Source organism: Lacerta agilis, chromosome 15 (genome assembly GCF_009819535.1).
Source record: "Lacerta agilis isolate rLacAgi1 chromosome 15, rLacAgi1.pri, whole genome shotgun sequence".
In the NCBI taxonomy this organism is placed as follows: Eukaryota; Metazoa; Chordata; class Lepidosauria; order Squamata; family Lacertidae; genus Lacerta; species Lacerta agilis.
Window position 1 is genome coordinate 28,469,262 of NC_046326.1, and position 27,257 is coordinate 28,496,518.

The 27,257-nt window shown below is 51.3% G+C and overlaps 2 protein-coding genes across 2 annotated transcripts in view; both read right to left on the bottom strand.

The window, feature by feature from the left end:
* On the bottom strand, positions 1 to 12,991 carry LOC117060344 (maestro heat-like repeat-containing protein family member 2B). Its single transcript, XM_033172558.1, has 16 exons — positions 12,849 to 12,991; positions 11,455 to 11,559; positions 10,810 to 10,933; positions 8,614 to 8,766; positions 7,955 to 8,109; positions 7,608 to 7,725; positions 7,200 to 7,387; positions 6,292 to 6,429; positions 5,089 to 5,203; positions 4,771 to 4,971; positions 4,115 to 4,297; positions 3,659 to 3,814; positions 2,827 to 3,083; positions 1,538 to 1,640; positions 1,273 to 1,338; positions 1 to 273 (listed from the first exon to the last, which is right to left on the bottom strand). The coding sequence occupies exons 4-16, from the start codon at positions 8,749 to 8,751 to the stop codon at positions 1 to 3; spliced, it is 2,091 nt and encodes a 696-aa protein (XP_033028449.1). The 5' UTR covers positions 8,752 to 8,766; positions 10,810 to 10,933; positions 11,455 to 11,559; positions 12,849 to 12,991.
* LOC117060346 (maestro heat-like repeat-containing protein family member 2A) overlaps positions 9,661 to 27,257 on the bottom strand; it is a 25,025-nt gene continuing 7,428 nt past the window's right edge. Inside the window, exons 8-29 of the mRNA XM_033172559.1 lie at positions 26,632 to 26,724; positions 26,140 to 26,224; positions 25,556 to 25,669; positions 24,228 to 24,301; positions 23,901 to 24,020; positions 23,665 to 23,775; positions 22,454 to 22,592; positions 21,406 to 21,446; positions 20,823 to 20,964; positions 19,468 to 19,520; positions 19,272 to 19,379; positions 18,452 to 18,571; positions 16,355 to 16,497; positions 15,726 to 15,834; positions 14,312 to 14,443; positions 13,807 to 13,886; positions 13,199 to 13,289; positions 12,849 to 12,995; positions 11,455 to 11,559; positions 10,810 to 10,933; positions 9,989 to 10,109; positions 9,661 to 9,730 (exon numbers count right to left, since the gene is read on the bottom strand). Coding sequence (XP_033028450.1) covers positions 9,661 to 9,730; positions 9,989 to 10,109; positions 10,810 to 10,933; positions 11,455 to 11,559; positions 12,849 to 12,995; positions 13,199 to 13,289; positions 13,807 to 13,886; positions 14,312 to 14,443; positions 15,726 to 15,834; positions 16,355 to 16,497; positions 18,452 to 18,571; positions 19,272 to 19,379; positions 19,468 to 19,520; positions 20,823 to 20,964; positions 21,406 to 21,446; positions 22,454 to 22,592; positions 23,665 to 23,775; positions 23,901 to 24,020; positions 24,228 to 24,301; positions 25,556 to 25,669; positions 26,140 to 26,224; positions 26,632 to 26,724 — 2,322 coding nt within the window. The remainder of the gene's footprint in view (positions 9,731 to 9,988; positions 10,110 to 10,809; positions 10,934 to 11,454; positions 11,560 to 12,848; positions 12,996 to 13,198; positions 13,290 to 13,806; positions 13,887 to 14,311; positions 14,444 to 15,725; positions 15,835 to 16,354; positions 16,498 to 18,451; positions 18,572 to 19,271; positions 19,380 to 19,467; positions 19,521 to 20,822; positions 20,965 to 21,405; positions 21,447 to 22,453; positions 22,593 to 23,664; positions 23,776 to 23,900; positions 24,021 to 24,227; positions 24,302 to 25,555; positions 25,670 to 26,139; positions 26,225 to 26,631; positions 26,725 to 27,257) is intronic.

Consider the following 27,257-nt stretch of genomic DNA (forward strand, 5'->3'; position numbering starts at 1 on the left):
TCAGCCCAAAGGAGACACCAGACATGCAAGGGGAGGTAGATATATATTTCTGCTTTCCAAGGCTTCCCCCTCAGGTAGGCCTAGCCACCTGGCTCTTAGGCCTGGGACCTTTACGTTGCCGGCCAAACAACCAGCCGGGCAGCAGAGGTCTTCTTCTGCGGCTCCGGGCTGAGTCAGCCTGGCTCTCCTGGCGTTTCCGCTGGGTGGCACGGAGGGCTTCTGAAGCAGCAATCTCAACAGCAGTGTTGGGGTCACGGCAGAGAGGGCGGAGGGCTGTGGGGAGACAGAAGAGGCAGGGCAGTGGGGTAGGGCCACAGTCTCCCTCCTGGGGTGGGGAGGGGATCTTGAGGGTCTGGTTTTGGCCCCTCGACAGACACCTCATTCACAGTCCAGTTTCACTAACACCACTGCCCCGCTCTGTTCCCTTTAAGGCCTGAAATGGATAGGAAGGACATCCAATGGTGACACAGGATCTTGTCTTTACAGCAGCCTGTGTGAAACCCGCACTCAGGACCCTGGGACAAGAGAAGCACACTTCCCTCCTGTTGTTTCCAGCAACCAACATTTGGAAGCATTGCTGCTTCTGACCCTGGAGGCAGAGCATAGCTTGATAGCCCTCTCTTCCTCCATGAATCTGCCTAACCCCTTTTCAAGCTGTCCAAATTGGTGGCCATCCCTGGCTCCAGTGGGAGGGAGTTCCATAGGAACACGAGAAGATCCTGCTGAATGAGGCGAAGGGCCCATCTAGTCCAGCATCCTCTTCTCACAGGAGCCAAATGTCCCTAAGAACCAAGGAACCTAGATAGGGTCTCTCTTGATCTAGAGGTTCCATGAGAATATCAGGAGAACCTGGCTGCTGGATCAGACTAAAGAGCACCCATCTAGTCCTGTCATCACAGCAGCCAACTGGAAGCCCACGAGCCCTCTTGTGATTCCCAGAAGCTGGTTCCCTCCAGAGACATCTCCAAGGTTACACCGCCATTGTGGCTAGCATCCATCATTGGAGAAGAAAGATCTCCACTTCCCTAAGCTTTGGTGCTGGCAATTGTTGCCAGAAAAACAGTGGTCTCCTTAGAGGCAAGACCCCTTACCTCTGAGGCACTTTGCAAAAGGATGCTAGGTTCTTTACGTATCACAGCCTCAGAATCCCCAAACTCTCCCAGTAATTTTTCACTCCGTAGGCTGAAGGCTGGATGTTCCAGAGTTGCATTGACAAGACAGTCTTCAATTTGCCATTCCCACCCACGGGATACAGCCGGTGGCAACACTCACCTTCCAGGAGCCGGTCCAGATCCAGCCGTGAGAGGCGCTGAGCGTCTGCTGTCTCCACAAGGATTCCTTGCAGGAATAAAGGGGACGTCTGGGTCTCAATCTGGGCCAGGGTTGCCAACTCCAGGCCTCCCTCTCGTGGATTCCTCCTCCCATCCCTGGTGCTAGGGGTGGGGGAAGGATAACCTGCCGCCCCCACCGCCGCCTCTAGCCTCTCCTCCAAAGTGAGAGAGGGCCATGGTCTCCTTCCTCACATGCAGACACACACCGGCCAGCTTGCAGGCTGCGATCTGAACTCCTTCCCAGGTACAGCACAGGTACTGGGGCACATCGGCCAGGATGGCCCCCAGGAGCGCTGGATCTGTCTTGGCCTGAGAGAAATCGCAGGGAAGCCACATCAGGTCACTGCCCAGCAGGTCCATTGTCAAAGAATAACAGAACTGTAGAGTTGGAAGGTATCTTAAGGGCCATCTAGTCCAACCCCCAGCAATGCAGGAATCACAGCTCAAGAATCCCTGGCAGATGGTCCATCCAAACTCTTGTTTGGAAACCTCCAATGAAGGAGAGTCCACCACCTTCCAAGGTCATGGAATCAGAATTGTAGAGTTGGCAGGGACCCCAAGGGTTAAGGGTCTAACCCCCTGCAGTGAAGGAATCACAGCTAACTAAACCCTTGCAGTGCAGCAGTTGGGAGCGTCTGCCCCCATTTGTTTCTCAGAAGGTTAGACAACATCACCCCACACTTTTGCAGGTGCATTTCCCCATAACACTCCTTATCACAAAAAAGTCTGAACTGTTGTAGAAGTGTGACAGGGCTGCAAATTGGCTGTGATGGCGGAAGCCTGAATTTGCTGGGATATGACTGAATCCTACCCCAAAACAGAGATGGCCTAGATGCGCCCTTAATTCTCTTGGAGCAAAAGAAGCAGCAAGTTTGGAGGCACCTAAGGTAGGACTAAACCACAGAGCCTAGGGCTCGCCGATCAGGTCAGCGGTTTGAATCCCTGTGACAGGGTGAGCTCCCGTTGCTGGGTCCCTGCTCTGCCAACCTAGCAGTTCGATAGCACGTCAAAGTGCCAGTAGATAAATAGGTACCACTCTGGCGGGAAGGTAAACGGCGTTTCCATGCACTGCTCTGGTTCGCCAGAAGCAGCTTAGTCATGCTGGCCACATGACCCGGAAGCTGTCTGCGGACAAATGCCGACTCCCTTGGCCAGTAAAGCGAGATGAATGCTGCAAACCCAGAGTCAGGGGTCCCTTTACTTTTAAGGTAGAAAAGAGCAGGGGCTGGTGGCACTTTCCTTCCAGTTAAAACAGTTTGGCCTCTCTCTCTCTGCCTTGGAAAGGGTTCTAGTTTCACTCTGCCTTTGCTCTAACACTTGTAGGAAGGCAACAAGATTAAATAAATAAAAAATGTTTTTACCTGGCACCTAAATATTAGGGTCAAGGGTGCCCAGTTGGGTCTCCCTGGTGAAAGCATCCCAAAGGTGCTCTTAAGTTTCTGGTTCTCATGGTTTAGGGTAAACAGAGAGAAGAGCAGGAGAGGAAGACCAGAACGAGAGGAAGGCCCCAGAGAGAAAGGCATTCCTGGTTGCCAGGAGGCAGCTGAGCAAAGGTTTCCTGGCAATGGTGGCAAGAGGTGGCGCCTGGTCCCAGCTTATAGGCTCACTCACCAGCTGTCGGCACACTTTGCCCATCAAGTGGATGTGACGTGCACCAGAGACATCCGCCAGCAGCTGCCCAGCCTCCATGTCCCCTGTGAGGTCTTGCAGGCCCACGAAGGGGGCACATGACATGAAGGCAATGGAACAGGCCTGGTGGAAGAGACAGGGAGGGTCACACTCTGTCCAGCCCCACCTGGCATAGACTGGGGAAGGAGGGGTGGGGAGGACTTGGTAATTCTAGCTGATTGGGTGCAGAATTACAATTTCATAGAACTGTAAAGTTGGAAGGGACCCCCAAGGGCCATCTAGCCCAACATCCCGCAATGCAGGAATTGCAGCTAAATAACCACTGCCGAACGGCTCTTAAAACATCTGGAAGTTTTCCCTAATGTTTAGTTGGAACAGAGTCATTAATGTAATTTAAAACACCGTAAACAACAATAGCAGCTAGTCTGTCATTTCCCAGAGGTAGCGACGCTTCTGAATACCAGTTTCTGGAAACGGCAGAAGGGGAGAATTGGTCTTGTGCTCAGGTCCTGCTTGCATCTGGTCAGCCGCTGTGAGAACAGGATGCTGGACCAGATGGGGCATTGGTCTGACCCAGCAGGGATCTGCTGATGCTTTCATGTTGATCCCTGGTCTCTTGACAGCTGCCTGGTTTCATGGTGCACAGGTAGAGTGGGAGCAGGAGGCTCAAGGAGAGGGGTGTGGGTATGCTGCCGTACCTTGGCCACAGTGGGGCTGGGTTCCCTGAAGTGCAGCAAGAGGGCAGTCAAAGACCTCCCCACCTCTTTGGCAAAGGACTTGGCCTCCTCTGGCTGAGTTGCCCTGGCCAACTGGCCCAAGAGCTCAAAGGCTGCTTTGCGGAGGGCATCATCCACCTACAGCAAGAAGGGATTGGGAGTGGGGAATGAGAAGATCTTATGAAAGGGGGAAAGGTCACCACTTGCTAGGACTGAGCAGGACACAGGGAAGCACCCATACTCTCCAGGTGTCCCAATTTTCCAGGGACAATCTCAGAATTACCAGTCGCTAGGAAGCACTCAGCAAGGAAAATGGACCCTCCCCTTCCTGGGTTCCCAGAAGGTCAGAAACAGGACTCTGGGCTAGGAGAGCCTTTGCTTTGACCAGGCAGAGCTCTTCCTGGGTACATTTGGATCAGGAAGAAAGGGCCAACTCACGTGCCAGAGGTGCCCACGGGCCTGGCTGGCTACGGCCTGGAGAGCACGAACTCTGTGACGTCTCCCGATACATCCCCACAGCTTGCCCAGGGCACACAGGCTCTCGCCAGCCACTTCGGGGCTGGCGCCATTGCCCGCGGCCTGGAGCAGAGTTGCCAGCAAAGACTCCTGGTGCTTCTTCGCCTACGGAGAAAAGTCCGCAGCCCTCAATGGCTGGGATGCCCCTACACCTACAGAGTCCCCCCCCCCCAGGGAACCACCCCGGATTGGCTGGAGGGGCCTGATGTAGTGGCTGGCAGCAAATGGTTTGCCAGGGGGGTTCAGGACAATATGCAGAGCTCCCACCCCACCCAGCTGCACTTCTCACTTCTTTTCCTTTCCCCCTCTCCATTGCCCCCTCTTTCCTTCATTCACACCGGTCACACCCACAGCAGTGTGGTTTAGCGGTTAGAGTGTTGGACTAGGAGCTGAGAGAGACCAGGGTTCAATTCCCCCCCCCCCCAAAAAAAATCTAGAGTTCCTTGCAAGACATCAGTTGCTTCCTGAGCTAAGATAAGCAGCTTTGAGCTGCTGCACAGCTAAGTTTTGGATTTCTCTCTCTCTCTCTCTCTCTCTCTCTCTCCCTCTCTCTCTCTCTCTCACACACACACACACACAAAGCCCTGCCCTTCATCACCTGCCGAGGTCCCGTTTGGAACCCCTTGAACTACCTCATGGGGGGCTTCTGTTGCCACGTTCCCCAGGCCTCGGAGCACCAGGGCTTGCAGGGTGGTGCTGCCATCCTGGGTCCTGGCCAGCATCTCTTGCAGAAGGAGGTTGAGCATCTCTGGCGTGTGAAGCAAAGAGTGGCCTGGGATCTGAGCCAAGCAAAGGAACCATCAGTAAACTCCTGCACTAAACTTCCCAACACCCCCAACATGAAAACGTGGAAAGTCCTTAGAGAGATGCTTATACAATAGCAGTAAATACAATACCTCCATGCAGAACACCAGGCTGAGGTCTCTGTAGGCTGTTCTGGAGGAACTGAGATGGGGCAGAAGGCGATGCAGGAGGTCATCAGTGAGGGGGTTCTGTGAGCATGCCATGGACCTGAGGGGCAGGGGGAGAAAAGGAACGATCAGAAGAGCCTGCTGGATCAGGACAATGACCCAGTGGCGTAACGTGGGTTGCCAGCTCCCGGGGCTGCGTGGGGCACCGGAGGGAAAGCAGGAAATGGACAGAGTATGCATGAACATTCAACTGCCTAACGGTGTCCGTGTCACCCGGGAGATCACAACCACAGTGATAAGAAAAGAAGAGTTGTTCCGTTGTCTGGAGAGGTCACTTCCTGGTTTGCCCCCCCTGCCCCCCCCCAATATTTTATTCAAGTTGATACCGAACAGGACAATTCAAACAATTGCAAAAAGATATATCTAAGTTTGTCTGGAAGGGAAAGAAACCTAGGATTAAATATAAATTGTTAACAGAGGCAAAGGAAAGAGATGGATTTGCCCTACCAGACTTAAAATTATATTATGAAGCGTCCTGTATCTGTTGGCTTAAAGAATGGATGAGTTTAAAGAACCCAGATATCTTAGATCTTAGGTTATGATAACAGATTTGGGTGACATGCTTATTTGTGGTATGGAAAAACGAAGGTACATAAGGCTTTCATGAATCATATTGTTAGAAAATCATTATATTCTATATGCTGGAAATGTAAAGAGAACGAGGGTATATTTTATCATATGTGGTGTACCTGTAAATCAGCAAAAGCCTTCTGGGAAATGATTTACAATGAGCTAAAAAAAATGTTTAAAATAACTTTTGTTAAAAAACCAGAGGCTTTTCTGTTAGGTATAATAGGAGCAGGTAGGTGACAACAGCGGCATATGACAAGGGTATTGATAAAGGAGTACAGAAAAAGGAGACTTAATAGATTGGATAAAAGTATTTAGTCACAGAAAAGAGAAGAGATAAATATTGGAAACTGGGGAGAGGAGTGGGGGGAAGTCCAGGGGTCAGAAGAACCCCTATAAAGATATGTAATTTGTTATGGATGAATGCGAATAATAATATTGTATGCTAAAAAATTTCTAAAATAAAATATATCTTTTATTCAAGTTGGCACCCCTAACCCCATGGTCAGCCAGAGGCCTATTGGAAACCCACAGGTAGGATCTGAGCACAAGAATCACCTAGCTAAGAGGGCGACACCCTTCAGGTAACTGCCCGGCTGCATCAGGAAGCTCCAGGTGTCTCCCGAGACATCCATCTCCCCCGCCGATTCCGGGAGAGCTCTGCTGAGGACAGCCTGCAGCACCAGCACAGCCAGCCTGGGAGACAAAACCAAAGACTCCTTTCCCCAGTCAGTTTGGAGGCAGGCAGAGCCCCTGTCCCCCCCCCCGCCATTTGCTCATTTAATTTCATAAAATTTACGTGCCGCGTGATTGTAAAAAAAAGAAAAGAAAGAAACCTCAAAGCGTCTTGCAAAAAAGATAAAACAACAAAATTATCATTAATAAGAACTCACAAGAACAATTTAAGGCTTTTGAAAAGTTAAAACAGACTAAAAAGAGAACAAAACTCGCATTGACTTTCCGAACGTCTAGTTAGGCTTGTCTGAACAAGAGTGGTTTGAAAAGATTACACTGAAGAAGGCACCTGCCTGGTGTCAAGAGGCAGGGAGTTCCAAAGTGTAAGTGCTGCCACACTAAAAGATTGAGTTCTTACAAACACAGAACAGGGGTTATGTGGCACCTGTCGCAGTGCCAGTTCCTCAGACTGAAGCGTTTGAGTGGGCAGAAGTAGGGTAAGGCGATGTTGCAGGTAAACTGGTCCCAAATGGTTACGGGCTTTATATGCTTCTAGGAACACCTTAAACTTGGCCCAGCGGCAGACAGACAACCAGTGCAGCTCTCTGAGCAGAGGTGTTGCATTTCGACAAAGCTCTGCTCCCGTCAGCAATCGCACTGCAGCATTCTTAACTTACGGCAGCTTCCGGGGGTGGGGGTGGGGGGACACAGGAAGCCCCACAAAGAGTGCACTTGTGGGGAAGGGCAGCAGAAGGACACGCCACCTGGGACTGACGGAAAACGGGCACTACCTGCGGGGCTCCAGCGGCACCATCCTGCTGCAGGTCATCCTTTTCAGAGAAGAAGGGTTGGGCGTCTCTGCATTCAGGTCCGTGCTGCTGAGTTGGCACAAGAGAGCGTGGCACAGCTTTGAGAGCAGCGGGAGCCGGCTGGCGCAGCCCTCCAGAGCCAGGACCCCCTCCCGGAGGGGCACAAGAGCCTGGAACAGGGTTTTCTTTATTTATTTAAGTAATGCGAAAACTTTTAAATAAAACTTTTTTTAAAAAAATTTCTGATTTCACGCAATTTCATGCAATGACCCGAAGCACTGCCCCGGGTGCCCCCCCCAAGCCCACGGAGAGTTGCCTGTACTCAATACAGGCCCATTAGAATTTCCATGTCAATGCACATTCAACAATTATGCTTAGCAGAGCCCTCACCATGATGTAGCTGGGGGTGCCGCTTCCTCCCCCTTTCACCACGTTGAGCAGATGCCTCAGGACAGGTTCGCTGTTATCCTTGTAAGTTGCTACAGCCACCAAGAGCTCCATCCTTGCCCTGGGGAATGGCACAGATGGTGAGCAGACTCAGAGAAAGAGCACCGCTCGGCTGGATTTCCAGTACACATGCCCACAAAATACTGACCGTGTAGAGGCGCCCCCTGTTGTTTTATTAGGTGGGCTTTTCTTGGGTGGGTGTGGGGTGTGGGGCTTGGGTTCCAGTTCAAAGAGCAGAGCAAACTCCCCCAACGACGCCTGCTTCTGAGCCCTGGGCGTCTCGCACTCACCTGTCCGGGAGGAGGGTCTGCTGAAGGAGGGTGGCACAGACCGCCCTGCGGTGGCACTCCGTCAGCACACAGACGGCCTGGGCCAGGGAATGGCGCTGAGTTGCATCCTCTGATTGCTGCACATAGGAGCAAATGACAGCCACCAGGTCGGGGATCTAGAAAGGACAAGGGGGGTGGGGAGCTCTGAAACCCTCATATATTTGGGGTGCCATTTCTAAGAGCATTAGAGAAGTCTTCTTATGCCCAGCATCATAATAAATGTTGGTTCAGGTGGGGGGCAGGAATAGATGCCTCGCTAGACGAAAAACTCGCTAGACGAACGGCATTCGTCAAAAGGAAGCTGCCCCGCAAGACGAAAAAGTCAATGGGGCTGCTTCACAAGACGAAAAATTTTCGTCTTTTTTTTCTCCTTTCGTTTAGCGGAGCACGGCTGTCATTGCCGCTTCGCTAGACGAAAAAACCGCTAGACGAAAAAAATTGTAGAACGAATTATTTTCGTCTAGCGGGGCACCACTGTAGCTGTTTACACCTCCAGCAGCCCTCTGCCACCCACTTGCCTCTTAACGCCTCCCTAGGTAATCCCACTGCCCTCCAGGGGGGGGGCGCTACCTCCCACTTTGGGAACCACTGGTCAAGTCCCTCCCTTACCTGGCCCTTACCTTGTCCTTCAAGGCTTCCCTCTGCTCCTTCACGACCACCTCAAACCACAGGAGGACAGCCTGGTCGCAGGTGGGGCTCACGGCTCTCAGCTGCTCCAGCAAGGTGCGCAGGAAGGCCAGGATCTCTTGTGGGGGCATAGCGTGGCTGACAACCTGAGCCGGGGCAGGCAGGTAGTGGGGAGAATGTGCTCAGATGCACCCCACATTTGATTGCCAGCTCCACACCCTCTCCTTCCTTGGGCAGGTGCTGTGACTTAACTTAGGGTCATGGAGATTCTGGGGTATTTTTAGAGGTGAGGGGGCGGGGATAGGTGTATGACAGGGTTGAAATAGTTTTGTTACTCTATTTACCAAGCAGGGTGCCTGCAAGTGGATCTCTTGGGATCCTACATGGAGGTGAGAAAAAGTAAAAGAAGGATCTCTCCCCCCCCCCAACTCCCAAAAGCCCCCTGTCAGAGTCTTGCCTGCCTACATACCTGCACTTCTTTGGGTTTCACTGGGATGGCTGCCTGGCAGAAGTTGAGGCCAGAGCATGGGAAGAGATGGTTCAATCTGCCCATTGCCCTTCTCTCGGTTTCTCATCCCCCCAATCTTAAATGGACTTCTCCACATTTGCAGCAATCTGCGATTTTCTTTTTTCATCCTCAGGGGAAGCCAGTGTGGTGTAGTGGTTAGAGTGTCAGACTAGGACCTGGGAGACTAGGGTTCAAATCCTCCATTTGGCCACAAAGTTCACTTGGTGAGACTTGGGGAGCCAGTCACTGTCTCTCAGCCTAACCTACCTCACAGGGTTGTTGTGGGGATTAAATGAGGAGGGGTGAACCATGGATGCCATTTTGAGCTCTTTGGAGGAAAAGGTGGGATATAAATGCAATAAAGAAACAAAACCTGGCAGTTTGTTAGTGCAGATTTCCCCTTTTTTGTATGCACGTTTTGCCTGATACTTGGAGCTTGCAGGAAGGTAAGGAGAGCCCCCCTAGGCCTTGTGGGTAAGGGTTAGGGCTTGGATTTGGGACTCCTGATCCCAGTCCCAGTGCCCAGTGCTTATCACACCAGGATGTTGGTGGGTCGATCCAGCTCTTCAAAAGGACTGCCACCTATCTGGCTTTGCCCATTGCTTTAAGGGCACCACAATGGGTAGACATGGGAAATGCGGGTGCTTTTCTTATTACTGAACCTCTTTGCTGCACCTGTTGAACTTCTGCCTTGCCTAAAAGGTGGCAACCCTTGGCTGGCACTGGCATCATCCAGGGCCAAGGCACGTGTCCCTTGCCACATGATCCACCGCCCCAGGAGAATGAATCTTGACTAGGAGTGCTATTCTCCAGGTCGAAACCTTCTCCCAAGCACCTGCCTCCCGAGATCCCCACCCTACAATACCTTTGCCAGCTGGAGAGAGGCTGTGTGCACCTCCCGGGGGCTGCTCTCACTCCGGAGCTTGCGTTGGATGCAGTGGAGCTGCCAGGACACCAAGCGGCCCCTTGGCCTTTGGGTGCCTGCAGGAGATACCCAAGAAGGAAGATTCCGACTCAACATCAGAAAGAACTTTCTGATGACAAGAGCCGCTTGACCATGGGACGGACTCCCTAAGGCGGTGATGGACTCTCCTTCCTTGGAGGTTTTTAAGCAGAGGTTGGGTGGTCAGGGGATTCTTAAACTGTGATTCCTGCCTTGTGGGGGTGGGGTGGGGGAGTTGGGATAGATGACCCTTGGAGATCCCCTTCCACCACTATAATTCTATGCCTCTAACCATCCAGCATCCTGTTCTCACAGTGATCAACTAGATTCCCTAATGGGAAGCCCGCAAATGGGATCTGGGCACAACAGCATCCTCTGTGAACCCAGGACCTGGGAGAGCAGAGTTTGAATCCTCACTCAGTTGTGAAGCTCACTTGGGTATGACCTTGGGGGCCAGTCACCACCTCTTCGCCTAGCCTACCTCACAGGGTTGTTGTGAGGGTGAAATGGGGAGGAGGAGAACCATGTATGCCACCTTGAGATCCTTGGTAGATAAAGGTGGTATATTAATTAATTAATTAATTGATCAATTAAATAAATAAAGTGAATTAGCACACTGGTCCCTGTAGCCCAATGTTGCCTGCACTAACTGGCAGCAGCTCTCCAGATGAGGATGGAATGGGGAGTTCCTCCCAAATAAGGAAGACCTACATTGCGAAAGGGGTTAGACAAGCTCACCTTGGGTGCTTAGCAAGACCCTGATGCAGTCGACGGCACCCTGCCGGATGCTGCCCAGCACGTCACAGGTGAAAGGCCCCAGCACCCCAGCCAGGAGGCTGAATTGCTCCGGGGGGATCCGTGGCTGTGCAAAAAGGAGGAGAAAGGAAGCTGACATATACCAATTCAGGCCATTTGTCTGCATTGTCCACACTGACTCGCAGCTAAGACTCTGCCCCTAGGAATAAAGCAAGATTCTGGTCCTCAATGTTCTGAATTAACTAGGAACCCAGGCCAGGCTTTTAAGAAGAAGCAACCCTTGGACTGGTAATTTTTAAAAAAGCATATTAGGAACACAGGAAGCTGCCTTATGCTGAGTCAAACCATTGACTGATCTTGCTCAATACTGTCTCCACTGACTGGCAGCAGTGTCTGTCCAGAGTTTCAGGCTGGGGGTGTCCCTTGCCTTACCTGGAGATGCCAGGGATTGAACCTGGGACCTTGTGCATGCAAGGCAAATCTTCCACCACTGAGCTATGGCCCTTCCCCAAAGTAAGATTCTAGTCCTCATGGTCTGGAATCAAAGACTGTTAAATAGGAGCATCAGAAGCTGCCTTATATCAAGTGAGACCATTGATCCATCTAACTGAGTATGGCCTTACTCACGGAAGCACTGGTCTTCTGGCAATGGGTCCGAAGCAAGTGCACCCCAAGCTGCAAAGCCCGGGCACGCTCCCATTCCCGCTCCGACACCATCCAGTACCCCAGGAGCTGTGGGGAAAATGGAAAAGAGGGGGAGGATCAATCAGCCCCTGGCCTGAACCAGCCTGTCTTTGCCCTGGCAACCCAGAAGCCATGCTGGTTAACTGCGGGCAAGGCTTCTCCCTCCCAGAAACCCCCCAGAGTGAGTTGGAGGGTGGTGCATGTCTAGAGAATGTTCTGCTAGCAGAGCTGGATTCAAGATTGGGAGGGGGGCAGTCCTCTTGGCCCTTGCAGGGTGTAGTAGTTCGTCATTCCAGATGGGGCCTGCTTGGTGTTGGCCCCGCACTTGTGAAACCCACTTCCAGCAAACACTCACTCAATGCCTTTGCTTCTGCAGGTCAAGAAAGCTCCCAAAAGTGATCTTTTCCCTTCTCAAGAGAGCTTTAGCTGATCTAATCCAACTGAGTCTCTCTATCTCCACTCAGAATGTGTTGTATTCTGCCTGAGCCTCTGTCATTTTTGATCTTTTGTTGGATGTTGCCTTGCTCTGAACGGAAGCTTAATGGAGAACTGGGGTGATGCAAATAAATGAGTAAATACACACAGCTCTAGCTTCTCAAGAACCCCACTGTCATGGACTGGTTAGACACAGAGGAGTGGTGGGAGGAACCAACTGGGGAACTCCCAAGGGAAGAAGGCTCAGAGTCAGGGGAGTGGTGGTGGGACAATGATGAGTGGTCAGAGGGAGAAGACTGGGAAGTGAAGGTGTCGGAAGCTGAAGAGGTAACAGGGTTTAGTGAGCAGGGAGAGTCCGTGGCAGAGAGAAGTCTAGACTCAGAGGCAGAAGCTGAAGCAGGGGAGGAGGAAGGCCAAGAGGAAGAGAGGAGTCACAGGTGTCTCCCCCTCCTGCTGTGACCAGCTCCCCTTCCCTCTTGTCTCCCAGAACCATAAGAGGCATGAAGAGGGTGAAGGAGAAGTTAGCTTCATTTGGGCACAGTCTCAGATTGCTTGGGGAAAATCCTGAAGAGGAAGGGACTTAGATGGTAGGAAAGAGGTGGGGAGTTTCAGTCCTGGTGACTGGTTTTCATTGAGTAAGACTGCTGGGAACGAACTGTTCTGCTCATTAGGCCTAACACTCCACCAAGTCTGTAGAGATCACGTTTTTGCTAATAAAGAATTATCTCCAACTTTGAACTGTGTGATTACCAACCTGTAGACTCCTGTGACATCTACTTTGCCCTCCCTCTGGCCTGGAAGCAAAATGTGGGAGGAAAGGAAAAGGAGAGCACCAGGGAGAAGACAGATTTAGCAGTGAGGACTAGACACTTGACGCAGAGGCTACCTCCCACCCTGCTCACCTGGAAGGCCTGTTGGAACCACTGCAAATTGGCACTCTCCCTTTGCTCCACCCTCACCACCTCTTCCTCCAGCAGAGTCTCCACCAGTTCCGACAGGGATGTCAGGGCACCTGTATGCAGCACTTGAACGCTGGAAGGCAGCGATGCCTAGTGGTGCAGAAGGAGCAGAATGCTGTTGTTGTTTTTTTATTTAACAAAATCGTTATACCACTTGAGGGTACTAAATCCTCAAAAAGATTTACAAGGAACATTTTGCAGCCCCGGGAGTGCTCCTCTTTCAGTGGGCAATCAGCTCCCAAGCAGCCAGCCCCATCCTGACACACATGCACACCTGGCCTGTATCCACTGACAGCCCCAAAGGAGGAAGAGCGAAGACCGCTGCTCATGGCCACCTCTGCCAGCACCTGGTTCTCCTCCCGGCTCAGCTGCTCTGGCACATGGCTGAAGGGAGAGGAGGAAGGTTGTCAGGGTTCACCATCGAATAGGTATTTGCTACTTCCCTTTCTTGACCATCCCCGAGTCTGTATTGCAGTGGGTGGACTAGAATGACCCTTGGGGTTCCTTCCAACTCGAGAATTCTATGCGTTCCGGAGCCAAAGTGGCCGAGGGCTCCATATCTGGGTAACCCAAGGTGTAGATTCCCACGTGAAAAGTTTGCCAGCTGATGGCTGCAGCAGCCAGTGGGGGGCTGCATTTGTGAACAACCCATCCCAGAGGCCAGCAGGCCATTAACAGCAGAGAAACTAAACAGTGGAAAGAGGCTGGGTCACACCCTGTCCTGGAAAAACAAAATATTCTTTAAGATGAACAAGGGCTGCCTGCGGTAATATGGCACTCTGTGTATGTTCAGAGGCACTTGGGGTTCCAGAACTAAACTTGGGCTTTGAAATCAGAGCTCAGTGGCTCAGATGGATCCACACCCCATAAAAAGAAGGGGTGCTGGAAATGGGGTACTCACCTCAAGTGGCGGAGGGCAACCATCACTTGCTGGCGGACAGGGGATACAAGGGCATCGAGGGGCTCTGCTTTGATAATGTCCTGGAAGTATATGGCATGGGCAATGAACCCTTGGTCAGGAAGAAAGTCAAGACCTTGGCTTGAATCCTTCCAAGAGATCCTCCCCAAAGGGTTGCTATCCTTTGGGCAGCACACCTTAGGCCGTCACTCACCTTCCAGGCATACCTGGTGGGTGACCAGGGCAAGTGAAAATGCTCAACGTCTTGACGTCATTCACAGCCATCTGTTAGGGGTGCTTTAGCTGAGATTCCTGCATTGCCGGGGGTTGGACCAGATGACCCTTGGGGTCCCTTCCAACTCCACAATTCTATGATTCTCCCCCACCAGCAGCACTTCAGGGCATGAGTTACTGACCACCCCCCACCCAACCAGAATTTTTTTTAAAACAACAACACTTTATTAACCCTTTCCAAAGGCTTCGCCTAAGCGCAGACAAAGCAACTCACTACGAGGAGGTCAAGCAGGAGGCGTTTTTGGGGCAGGCAGAAGGACGGGGCATCGCCTTTGCTCAGGATCGAAAGGCTGATCTCAGACACACACTGGGAGAAGCTCAGGGCCAGCTCAGCATCTGTGGCTCCCTGGGGAGGGACAGGAAAGAGTAGGAAAGAGGCTGGCTCCACAAGGAAAAAGACCCCCCACATACACACATACCTTTCCTTGATGAGGTTATGGGGAAGCTCTGAATGGAGGGCAGAGTCTCATAGCCTTGCTAATAAAGACTCCTTTGTCCCGTGGAGTGTTTCATTCCGTCCATCACACCCTTGTCATCGTGTACTCCCGGAACAGTGATCAAAAGGAACATGTACTGGATTTATGCTTTCTCTCCTGGCTTCTAACCCCACCGCTCCCACCTCAGAAAAGGAATGTGGGATACTGGAGCCCACCTGGCTCAGTATTGCTTAACCCTGATTGGCAGTGACTATCTGGGGTTTTAGACAGGTGAAAGTTCTGCCAGGAGACGCCGTTGGGGATTGAACCTGGGACCTCCTGCAGATTCTTTATGACTGAGCTGTAGTATGTGGGAAGCTGACTTAAACCCAGTCAGAACCACTGGTCAGATGTGGAGGAGGAGGGGGTGGGAGGTGCGGCTGGGGAACCCCCCAGAGAAAGAAGGCTCAGAGCCAGGGGATTGGTGGTGAGACAGTAATGAGTGGTCAGAGGGAGCAGACTAGGAGGAGGAGGTGTCAGGAGCGGAGGAGGTAACAGGGTTTAGTGAGCAGGCAGAGACTGTGGCAGAGAGCAGTCCAGACTCAGAGGCAGAAGCAGGGGTGGGGACCAAGAGGCAGAGATGAGGCAGGCAGCTGAAGAAGCCAGGGACTCTCCCCCTCCTGCTGCGACCAGATCCCCTCCCTGCTGGTCTCCCAGAACCAGAAGAGGTATGAAGAGGGCGGAGGAAATACAGGCAAGACGACAAAGCCTCCGATTGCTTGGAAAGAACTGGGGGAGCAGACTTAGGCAGCTTTGGGAAGGCGGAGACCTTCAGTCCTCACAACTGCCTCCTTAGGGCAAGCTCTACCAGGAAAAGTTGATGTGCTCACTAAGCCTGAGCTGTCTTGTTGCTTTGAATAGAGTTAACTTCACGGACACCATGCGAGTTATTGCTGACCTACTTCTGACAGCTGCTCCTGACAACCATCAAGGTCCGTGTCATCTGCACTGACTGGCAGCAGCTCTCCAGGGTTTCAGGCAGGGGAGAATCTCAGACCTGCCTGGAGATGCTGACAGGGATTGAACCTGGGACCTTCTGCATGCAGGGCAGGTGCTCTGACTCTGAGCTACGGTGCTCCTTTCCCTGAAAAAGGAAAAGCCAGCTCAACAACTCCCAGGCAGCCCCGCAACCTGTGCGTATCAAGTAGGTACCTTTTTTCGCCCAGTGGGGCAGCCCAGTTCCTGCAAAACAGAAAGGACAGCTGTCAGAATGGCCCCCATTCTGTCTCCTTCCCCTTGGGCTATGTCCCACTGACAATTCCTGGCCCAGGACCAGACAGGAAGTTGAGAGATCCAGTGAGCACCTGCTTCCCACCTTCTCCTTTTCCATTTATTAGCACCCACTGCCACCTTCTCCAACGCTGCACCCTTCAGGTGTTTGGGAACACAATTCCCACCAGGCCCCTACTGCACCCAATGGGCACCAGGCTGGGGAAGGCCGACGTGTTGCATCTAGACTACCTCCATGACTGCAGCCTCGAAAGTGGCAGCCGCCCACTTTTGCTTCCACAACAACCCTGCGAGATAGATGAAGCACAGAGAAAAAGTACTTTGCCCAGGGTCACCCTGTTGAGTGGCTGGGTGGGATTTCAACCCGCTGACCCACATGTGAGCCACAAGCTATGCGAAGCTCCCCACGGGCACCCCCTCTGCAGTGGCCCCTGCCCTCTTTCTAGTTAGCTCCCTCCCAGCTGCCCATACTCTGGCCCCAATCCTTATCCCTGCTCCTCTCCATTTGTGGTGGAGAAGACTCACCCCAAAGTAAGTCAACTCTGGGCCACAGATGTGTAATGGCGCAGGATCCGCGCACAAATTCACTCGCCAGCAGAGGCAGAAGCTGTTCCCAGGGGGCACGGACCGTCGTGCTGCCATAAAGCAGGAGGAGGGCGCTCTTCACGCTGCCCCTCCCTGGCTCCGGCAGGCTCTGTGGTTGAGGAGGAAGATTTGCATTCATGGCAAAGCAGTCATGTCTCCCAGGGCCCCCACTTGCCTCCATAAGCAGGAGCAGAAGACTCTTCTGATGAGAATCTCAGTCACTCGCTCTGCAACTGAGCTATTGCCCTAGAAATGGTAAATTTTGCTCTCATGCCTCCCCAACTCCACAGCCACTGGGGGAGAGAGGGAAGAAAGAAAGGGGGGAAGCAGGGAAGTCTGAACCTGGCCAAAGTGATGGTAGGCTGAATCTTCCCCTCGGAGATCACCTCCTCAAAGCGACTCAGGGTCTGGAGCACAGCTGTCAGCTGTCCCTCAGCACAATAGACCACACAGCAGCAAAACCCCCTGTGGGTGAGAAGGAATGATCCTAGGCTATAACCACCTTCCAGAAAAATCCAGTCTCCCTCCCACAGGATCCAGCCCCCTGCTTTTCCATCTTCTTCCTCCGGGTCTATCTACACTTCATCTCTTTAATATAATAAGAATGAAAGAGTGTCATCGTGCTGCAGTTCTCATGCTGGACAACAGGTGGCACTACAAACTACAGCATGACGACAAGCTGGGCCATTGTGGCAATGGTCAGAGAGCAAGGAGGAGGAAAGTGGAGATAGATGGAGGCTGGCAGGCGAGGGCTGGGCATCACCCGGTGTGTTATCAGGCACATGCCCCATGCAGACAAGTGAGCGGAAAGGCTGGCAGCTCAAACAGAGGACCAGTCAGACAGGCTAGGGCAGCTCCCCAGCAACTATTCTGCTCTGCTGCTGCTGCCCACCTCACACTGATGATGCTAATTGGTAGGTGAGCTGTAAGATGGGTTGGTGAGGCCTAAGGGAAGTAGGGGGGTTGGCGAGAGGAGGAAGCAGGGGTGCAGCCCCTACTTAGCCTTAAATAGGGATGGGTGAATCAATTTTTGTATTTCTCAGTTGCTCCTTTTTCCAATCTTTACGCTCCATTCTCCATATTTCTGCATAACTTTGAGATTGTTTCTAAGTCCTCATGAAGATGCACCACCCAACTGTCCTAATGTACAATTTTGCATAAGATTCACATTTTTAGAAATGTCCCCTAACATTATGCACTAGCGGAAAGCACCCAGCATTTCTCTGGAATACAAAGAAACCAAAATGATACATAGAGGGGTGACTTAATTTTTTAGTACCTTGGTGAAAAAAACAAACAAGCTATGCATTTTCATGTTCAGGTTGTCAAGTAAAGCAGAATATACATTCCTATCAAATTTGGTTAAAATCAGTGTAATTTTGAAAGGTTCAGCCCACCGCCTTGATTCAGAGTAGCATCCAATTGTCTCTGAATAGAAACAAAAACCTGCTCCATGATCTCAGGGTATGTTTAGCGTGGAGAACAGAGGACCGACGGGTAATATGAGAGCCAGCCTCAAAATACCTGAAGGGCTGTCCCATGGAAGATGGAGCCAGCTTGTTTTCTGCTGCTCCAGAGGGGAGGACCTGAACCAATGGATTCAAACGACAAGGAGGGAGATTCAGACTAAACATCAGCAAGAACTTTCTGAGGATAAGAGCTGTTCGAATGTGAACGGACTCCCTCAGAAGGTGGTGGGCTACTACCCTTCATTGGAGGCTTTTCAGCAGAGCTCAGGTGCTCACCTGTGGGGTTTTATTTAGTTGCGATTCCTGCGTTTCAGGACGAATCCATGATCCACAGCCATCCAACCTCCAGTGAAGGGGAGTCTACCACCCACCAAGCTCACGGAACCATAAAATTGTAGAGTTGGAAGGGATCCCCGAGGATCGTCAAGTTCAACCCCCCTGCAAGGCAGGAATCACAGCTCGATCTCTGGAACCGTTGTGCCAAATTTGGTGATGATATATTGCATGGGTACATTTGGTGGGGGTGGGGGAGGGAAGCAGGTTAATGCAGGGCATACACACACACACACACCCGCCCCCAGTAGCAGGGCTTGCCTTTTGCTGGGCTTCCTCCATGTAATCTGTGTGCAGCAGCAGATCCAGAAGTGTCTGTGCCACCCCATCCGCATCCCCTGCGGCGGACAGCGCCATCCCCAAGGCCTTGTAGAGGAAGCCCTAGAGGGGAGAGGGAGGGTGGTGGCAAGCTGAACAGCGCAGACCCCAGCCAGCCAACTCATAGCAGACACACGCATCCACAACCAAGTTGTCTCACCCACCGCGGCCAAGACCTTAGGCATAATTTACATCCAGTATATAAGGAGGACCTGCAGCTGGGCCAAAAGGGGGCCCATCTAGACTAGCATCCTCTTCACATTGTGGCCACCCAGACACACCAGTGGGAAACCTGCAAGCAGGACCTGAGTGCAACAGCAACCTCTCCTCTACTGGCATTCAGAAGCATTGCTGCCTCTGACCATGGGTGCAGAGCATAGCTATCAAGGCTAAGAAGCACCAATAGCTGTCTCCTTCAAGCATTTGCCTAATCCTCTTTTAAAGCCATCTAGGTTCGACTGGAGAAATTCACAGAGGAGAGGGCTATCAATAGATATGCATTTCTAGACACATGGGTGTAGAATGGCATTGCAAAATTCAGAGAATCGCAAATTTTGAAGGACGTGCATGCGTTTCGATTTGTGAATTGCTTCAGAAAGTTCTTTGGCTTTGCAGGTGAGCCAGATCAAATTTATCCCCCTCCCTTTTGGTGAATGCTCCAGTCCAGCTGTTCATAGGAAGGTGAGGGGCTGGGCATTCAATGTGCACAGCTGAATGGGGAGATACCCGATATTGGGGGGGGGGGCAGGGGGAAAGCACTGACTTTCTCCGCAGAGCAGTTGTGGTAGGTGTTCAGCTGCTTGGCGAGTTCCTTCCCCAGCACCAGGTTCCAGCCTCCCGCTTCACTCCTCCGTAATGACTTCTGCAGGAACTGAGGAGGCACCGGTGGAAACAGGGGTCACCGAGGAGGATCAGCAGTGCCACAGGAACACTTCGTTTGCTCGCCCCACTGGTGTTACCTCCAAGAGTTTGGCTTCCCAGGCTGCAGGCTCGAGCGTGTACTTGCTGTGGCCTTTGGGAGAGGAGCAGCATTAGACAGAATCAGACCAGCCAGCTCAGTGCTGCCTACCCAGGCTGGCAGCGGCTCTCCAGGGCTTCAGGCAGGGGGTGCTACTGGGAAGTGGAGTCAGTGCTCCTTTTGGGGAAGTCAAGGAAGGCTGGGTGATTCTGGCATAGGCTGGAGATAGGCCAGAGTCACACCCATAGATAACGTGCAATCATAAAAAGGCGCCACCCAGTAACATATATGGTTGTGGCTGGCACCTGAACCACTCTTGTGATAGGGCCATGTCACAGATCTGCATCAATTGTGCCAATTTAGGCAGACTTTGGGAGGAGGGAAGAACTCTGTAGGACTCTTGCTGCCAGGGGTTACTCTGACTCACTAACAATATTTCCCTGGCCAAGTGAATTAATTACTGTTGCTATTATTACGTGTGAATTTTGATGCTGCTCATTGCCAGATTAGACCTCTAAGGATTCATCTGCAATTGAGCAGATCTAGATGGTAGGTGGGTGGGGCCTCCCCAGCACTGTTCTGGGGAGAGAGCTGGTATGGTGTCATGTTTAGAATGTTGGATTAGGATCTGGGAGAGACCCGGATTCGAATCCCTACTCAACCAGGAAGCTCACTGGGGGCCTTAGGGGCCAGCCACTGCCTCTCACCTTAACCTAACTCATAGGCTTGTAGTGGAGATTACATGAGGAGTGGGGCAGAACCCACATGTGCCACCTTGAGTTCCTTGGAGGAAAAGGTGGGATATAAGTGAAATAAATTGCATAAAATGCATTCCGTAGTGGAATAAAATGCTCATATTTATTCACCAAATATACATGAAGGTTGCGAAATGCTACTCATTCCTTTTTTAAAACTTTCTATTAATGTTTTTCTGGTTCTGCTATCTTGTGTTTTTATTCCTCTTGGTCTTATGACTGTTCTTATTGTTATTTTTAGCTTGGTGTTTTGTTTGTTTTTATGTTTATTGCATCTGCAGATAAAATAAAAAAATATAAACCAATAAACGCAACCAATAAATGCAGTAAATAAATATATATAAGCAAAGAAATAATTCATATATTTCCCCCCACAAAGGCTTTTTTGTTTTGTTATCTTTTTTTTTTTTCAGGGAGAGAGTCAGGAGATTCCGGCTCAGGCCTGGTGGCAGATGTGGAGGTGCTGGCTTGGTCAGCCACCATCCTAGAGGAGAGGTCGTCCGCCAGCAACTCTTTTGGCAAAAAGCGACCCTCTGCACTCACAGGTGTGTCAGCTGAGCTCGGCAGGGCAGGGGAATGTTGGTTTTTCCTCTCATCTCACCTTCCAGATAGCGGACCAGGGCAGGTATCTCCACCCACCAGTGCTCCCCCACATCCCTGTAGGCCTCTGGGCGTAGGGCGTTCATCAGGAGCAGCACGGCAGCTCCTCGGCCGGTCCCTTCCAAGGGGGAGACAGCGAGGGCCTGCAGAGGAGGAGAGCAAGGGTCTTGAGGTCAAGCATCGGGAAGGTGGTTCTACCTCTGTGGCCTTTGGCTGCTGGGGTCCCATCCTCACCAGCCTAAATCCACATCCAACACAGACTAGCAGGGAGGCTTTATTTACTTATTTTTAAATAAGTCACCTGTTTCAGCTAGCTCTGTATTTTCTACACACAAACTCTTAGCAATGTCTCTGAAGGGTTTCAGGCAAGGAGATGCCAGTAGGGATTGAAATGGGGCCCTTCTGCATGCAAGGCAGGTGCTCTGCCACTGAACTGGGCCTCCCCCAACCATGTTTCTTAGGAAACATATGTGGGTTCTGGTCCAGTTTCCTCCAAGGGTCTAGCAATGAGGCAGCCCCCTTTCAAAAACCACTAGAAACCTGAACCACCCCCCCACCCCTCCCCAGTTACCCACATCACTTACCAGGAGCCGCGCCATCAATTCTTGTGGAGTTGGTAAACCCCCTGGAAAGTGGAGAGAGGAAGAGAACAAGGGGGAGGGAAGTGGGGGCTGGTGTAAATAGGAACATAGTAAGAAGCTGCCCTTGGGAAGATCGAGAGTTGGCCCATCTGGCAGTGGCTCTGTGGGGTATCAGGCATGAGCCTTTCCCAGCTCAGGCGGGGGACACTTGGAACTGAACCTGGAGCCTTCTGCCTGCCAAGCAGCTTCTCTGCACTGAGCTGTGGCCTTTCCCATCCTGTGTACCCCAGAATCTCCTGCAGACTGGCAGAGGACCCTGAGACAACTTCATCTGCATCCCTAAATCAATGGGATCGAAGAGGCATTTGGGGGCTGCGTGTTGTGGGGTAGGAGAGCTGAAAATAATGCCAAATAATACCAAAATATTCCACATCTGGCAGCCCATGTGCCCCATTGGTTTCAGGTAGTACATGGGTAAAGGTAAAGGGCAAAGGGACCCCTGACCGTTAGGTCCAGTAACGGGTGACTCTGGGGTTGCGGTGCTCATCTCGCTTTATTGGCCAAGGGAGCCAGTGTACAGCTTCCGGGTCATGTGGCCAGCATGACTAAGCCGCTTCTGGCGAACCAGAGCAGTGCACGGAAACGCCATTTACCTTACCGCCGGAGTGGTACCTATTTATCTACTTGCACTCTGTGCTTTTGAACTGCTAGGTTGGCAGAGCAGGGACCCGAACAACGGGAGCTCACCCCGTCACGGGGATTCGAACCGCCGACCTTCTGATCAGCAAGCCCTAGGCTTTGTGGTATAACCCACAGTGCCAACCCACGTCCCTACATGGGTGGACGAGTCTAAAAAGCCCGGGACACAAATTTCCACGATCCCTCTAGCAGCTATGGCGGCTCGTTTACCAGAAGTTTTGTATTTAGTGTTAACTACTCTGGAATTGTATACTTGATTCTGACCAAACTAAGCCTCCCAATGTATATTCTGCTCCCCCACTCCTGTGCTGCCTGCCTTGGAGGGGCGAGCATCGGGCATGGTGGTACCCACCTGTCCCCAGGCCATTCTGCTTGTGGCCCACCCAACGTAGTCGCTGCTCTGCCAGCAGTCTCAAGGCGTGGCAGAGGGGGGTGACTAAAGCCACGTAGGGGGGCTGCATGAGGTAGCTCAGCAACTTGGTCCACAATTCCTGCCAGGGAGAGGAGGGAGGGTTCAGTGCTTGGAGTCAGTTGCCTCACTGGCCCTACAGAGCCCATTTCTCCTTAAAGCCCTAGTCATTCACCTCCCATCCCCTCAACATTACTTCTCTGCCCTGCCCATGTAAGGGGCAAGTTCCCCAGTCAGTACATGCTCAGAGGCACCATTTTGCTCCACATGCTGCAAGGCTAAGTGGACAAAAGGTCCTGGATCAGATCTCTTGACCAGGGGTAGCCAATGTGGTACCCTCCAGATGTTGGACTTTAACCAGATGGTTAGAGAGGGTACGGAAAATTTCATTTTTGGAATATCATATATATATATGTGTGTGTGTGTGTGTGTGTGTGTGTGTATGAGATATAAAAATTTTATATAAAATTTATTTATTTGGTTTCTCAGATTAAAATTTACAGTCACGTATCTAACATAAAACATAAAAACAAGATTCCAAGGAATCTCCTGGACTTTCCTCCTCTGCTTTCTGGGTCCTATTGTTAATCATTTTCTCCTGCATCTCTTATGATAATCCAAATCTTTACCTCTCCATTGTGTCCAAATTCTCCATTAAACTACAAGTGATATTCCAATCCTACTAACGATTTTAACTGTTAACAATGGTCTTTAAGATAAGTTATAAATTTCCCCCATTCCATATTAAAATTTTGGTCTTTCTGATTTCTGATTCTTCCGGTCATTTTAGACATTTTGGCATAATCCGTCAACTTGATTTGCCATTCTTCTCTGGAAGAATTGCATTTTTGGAATATCTAACTCACCAGAGCAGGGCTGTCGGGGTTTGGCCAAACAAGATTGTTCTGGCGTAGTGTGGTTGCCTTTTATAACTTTCATTACCAACAATAAGTGTTTTATGCAAACCCCCAGTGGCTTGTGTAACACTATGGATTCAGAACACACACACACACACACACTGTGGAATGTGAATGGTTTAATTCCCCCAACGATTATGATCTTGAACACACAGAAAAAAAAATGTGAGAGAGAATGAACTAGAAACCACATCTCCCCTGCCATCGTTCGATTCCCAAATTCAAGGGGTCCCTGACCTGGCTGGTGCCCCTTCCTGAAGCCACAGCGATGTGGAGGACCTCTGCGCCGGCAATTCCAATGGCCTTCTCCTCCAAGCCGCCCAAGGGGAGGCTCAGTGTGGGGTGTGTCTGAAAGAGGAACAGCGGGCGTAGCTCATGAGGTGGGCCCCAACCTCCCCCCCCCCTGACTTGAAATCTCCAGGTTTCCCCACCCTCCCTCTCAAGGGCAGGGCAGGGCCCCTGGGCACCCTCACCAGCTGGTGGGCAGACACAGCCATCTGCAGGGAGACGTAGTTCAGAGGCCAGCCTTCGATCCTCTCCAGGTAGCTGGTGCGCAGCAGCCTCCCAATGGCCCGGAGCGTGGCCAGGCGGACCTGAGAGCCAGAGCAGGCGGGGAAAGACAATGCCCCATGCCACCCGAGAGCGGCAGAGGTGCACCACGAGGCACTTAAAAGTGTTTGGGGGCCCTGTCCCACCCACGGCACACGACTCAACAGCAACCTGGAGGACTGAGTCCCTGGCGTCTGCCAGAGTCTGGGGCCTGCTGCTGCTGGCCGTCCCCAATCCCTTCTCCTTCTTACCCTGGTGCTGTCGTCACCCAGAGCGGCCTTGACTACCCTCACACACAGCTGCCTCCTGCTCCAGAGCTCGGGCACTGGAAGAGAAAGGCCGGTAAGGCTTAGCCTCCCTCCAGGTGTTGAGGGAGCCCAGCCCCCTTCATCACCATCCCTGACCGTTGGCCATAGTGGGACTTGAGCTAGAGTCCAACAAGAGAGAGCGAGGAGAGCGCATGGTGTGGTGGTTATAGCGTTGGACTTGGACTAGGGAGGGTTCAAATCTCTGCTGGGCCATGAAACTCCCTGGGTGTGACATTGGAGGCCAGGCCCTGCCTCTCAGCCTTGCCTACCTCACAGGGTGCTGTGGGGATCGAATGAGGAGGGGGAAGAACCATGTAAGTCCCTCTGAGATCACTGGAGAAAAAGATGGGCCATAAATGCAACAAACAAATACCTGGAGGAAAAAATAATGTTGCTTGGGGAGTTGTTATTGTTGGTTTTTTTTGTTATCTTTATTTTAGCTCTTGTGATTTATGTGGAAATTGCACAGTTTGCTTGTGTATTTTTAAATGTTGCAGGTATAGCTTATGACTACTTTTATTGTGTCGCATTGCTGTATTTTTTTCCATGTTGGAAGCTGCCTTGAGCATGGTTGAACTGTGGAAAGGCGGCATACAATGACATTAGGCAACCATCAGTTCACATCAATTTGTTATTATCCATCATCATAATATTATGATATTCTTACCATTTTTTAACTGACATTAAAAAACAGGCACGCTCCCCAATTCATCAGAGTGGTCACTTTATTTTCATTACCTGCACTTTAATGCATTTTTTCTTATATTGTTTTAATTCTATTAAAATTTAATTCATTTTTAAATGTTATCTTTTATATGTTTTTAGCCTTTTATCTGTGTTTTATCTGTGTTGTTTTAATTTGTGTAAGCTACTTTGAGTCCTGGGCTGGGGAAAAAGATTATTATTATTATTTATAATTATGGGTTTTAAGCAATGGCTCTAACCAATTCTTCAGTTAAAGGTTGTCCTACTGCAGGCAGCTCTTTCAAACCAGTCAAGGGACGTTCTTACATCACTTCAGTAATCTTCAGTAATCACAACAGCCCTGCAAGGTTGATCAGAACTATCAGCCTCCTCCTGTTGCAGATGAGAGGAGGGGTTGGCCTTGGCCTACCTCACAAGGTCAGGGCTGAGGGCAAATTTGGGCCAGAAACTCTCTTCCTCACTTAACACTCTTAGGATGCTCTTTCCCTGGGAGGGAAGTTGGGGGTCTAAGGTGCAGGGGGGGGCAGCTGAATGAGCCTAGACCCTCTTCCTCTCCAGATACTTACGCTGGGCACCGACAATTTCAGAGAACAACATCAGGAGCACCACACAGACGTCTTCTTGGCGCTTTTCCACCTTCCCCTGGAAGACCCCCATCAGCCCAGAGGGGTGCAGACGGGCTGTTTGGGGAGCAGAAAAGGGCTGTAGCTCAGTACCAGGGCATCTGACTTGCACACAGAAGGTCCCAGGTTCAATCCCCAGTTGGGCCGGGAGAGACTCCTTATCTGGAAAACCCCAGAGAGCTGCTGCCAGTCCGTGTGGATAATGCTGACTTGGTAATAAGGCAGCTTCCTCTGTTCCTATTCAAACCAGCTCTTGATCTGGAACCAGGAGGACTAGAAACTTAAGTGCTAGAGGACCTGCTTTGCCTGCTCCAGGTTCAATCCCCGGTGGCATCACCAGCCAGGGCTGGGAATGTCTACTACAGCCTGAAACCCCAAAGAGCTGCTGCTGTCAGTCAGTGCAGGGAATATTGAGCTAGACTTCCCATGCTCCCAGTAAGTGTAGGGGCCCATGGTGTGGATGCCCACCATTTTTCACCCTCTTCCCCTTGGTTCGAGCTGGGAGCCTCCCCTCTTTATGTCCATACCCAGGCGCAGGAAGATGCGAGCGATCTCTTTGAAGTTCTCCTCACATTGCGGGTGAGGCGGCCATTTCTGTCCCCTGGTGCAGATCTAGGGGGAGGAAGGATGTTGGCATTTTATCAGTGATTTTTTGCTCCTGCAGTATGTAGTTCAGCTATGGAGCTCCAAAATGAGGAAGCGACGGCTACCGACCTAGATGGCTTTAAAAGAGGAGTAGACAATTTGGTGGGAAAGGCTACCAATGGCTCTGCCTCCGCAGTCGGAGGAAGCCACGCTTCTGAATGCTGGAAACTGCAGGAAGGGAGCACGCTCTTGCACTCGGGTCCTGCTTTTGGGTTTCCCATCGGAGCAGATGCTTGGCCACTGTGAGAGCAGGATGCTGAACTAGATGGACCACTGGCCTGATCCAACAGCCTCAAATTATGTTCTTACAACACCATTGCCACCTGCCTGCTGGGTCAGCTCACCCACTGGCTCCAAAATTCCCCCCCTCTCACCTGGCGAACCAGAGCGCAGGTGAGGGGCCCCACATGCTCCCTTGGGATTGGGTTGTTGTTCACAAGAGACGCTTCCAGGATCTGGCCCAGGATCTGCAACAGGCATAAGAAAAACGACATTGGCTCCCAGTACACTTCTGAACACAGTTCAAAGTGTTGGTACTGACCTTTAAAGCCTTAAAAGGCTTCGGCCTTTGTTATAAAAATTAGGTTCAACCCCAGAAGGGAGTCCACGAACCCAGGGGAGAGCCTTAGTAGGGCTCCCATCCTCTCAAGAGCACTTATGAATAAATAGAGACGATACAGAATCTCCCAAAGCAAGGCGATAGCCCTTTATTAGAAACTGCTGCAGCAGGGTGTCTTGCAAGCAAAAGACCACGAACAAAGGCGCGCAAGCTCCTATATAGACTTTTGAAATTGCCCCCCTGCAGTTCAAGACCACCCCTCCATACATCAGAATTACATCAAAAATTGGGAGGGTCTGGTAGCAGTGATCTGAGCATCTTGGACCCTGCCCCATGCCTCCTCTTGCCCTCCACCAAAAACCCATCAAGTGAAACAAAAGATATTTACATTTCTCTATATCCCAGCCAAGTTAATCACACCCTTTTGTCTGACACTCAGGT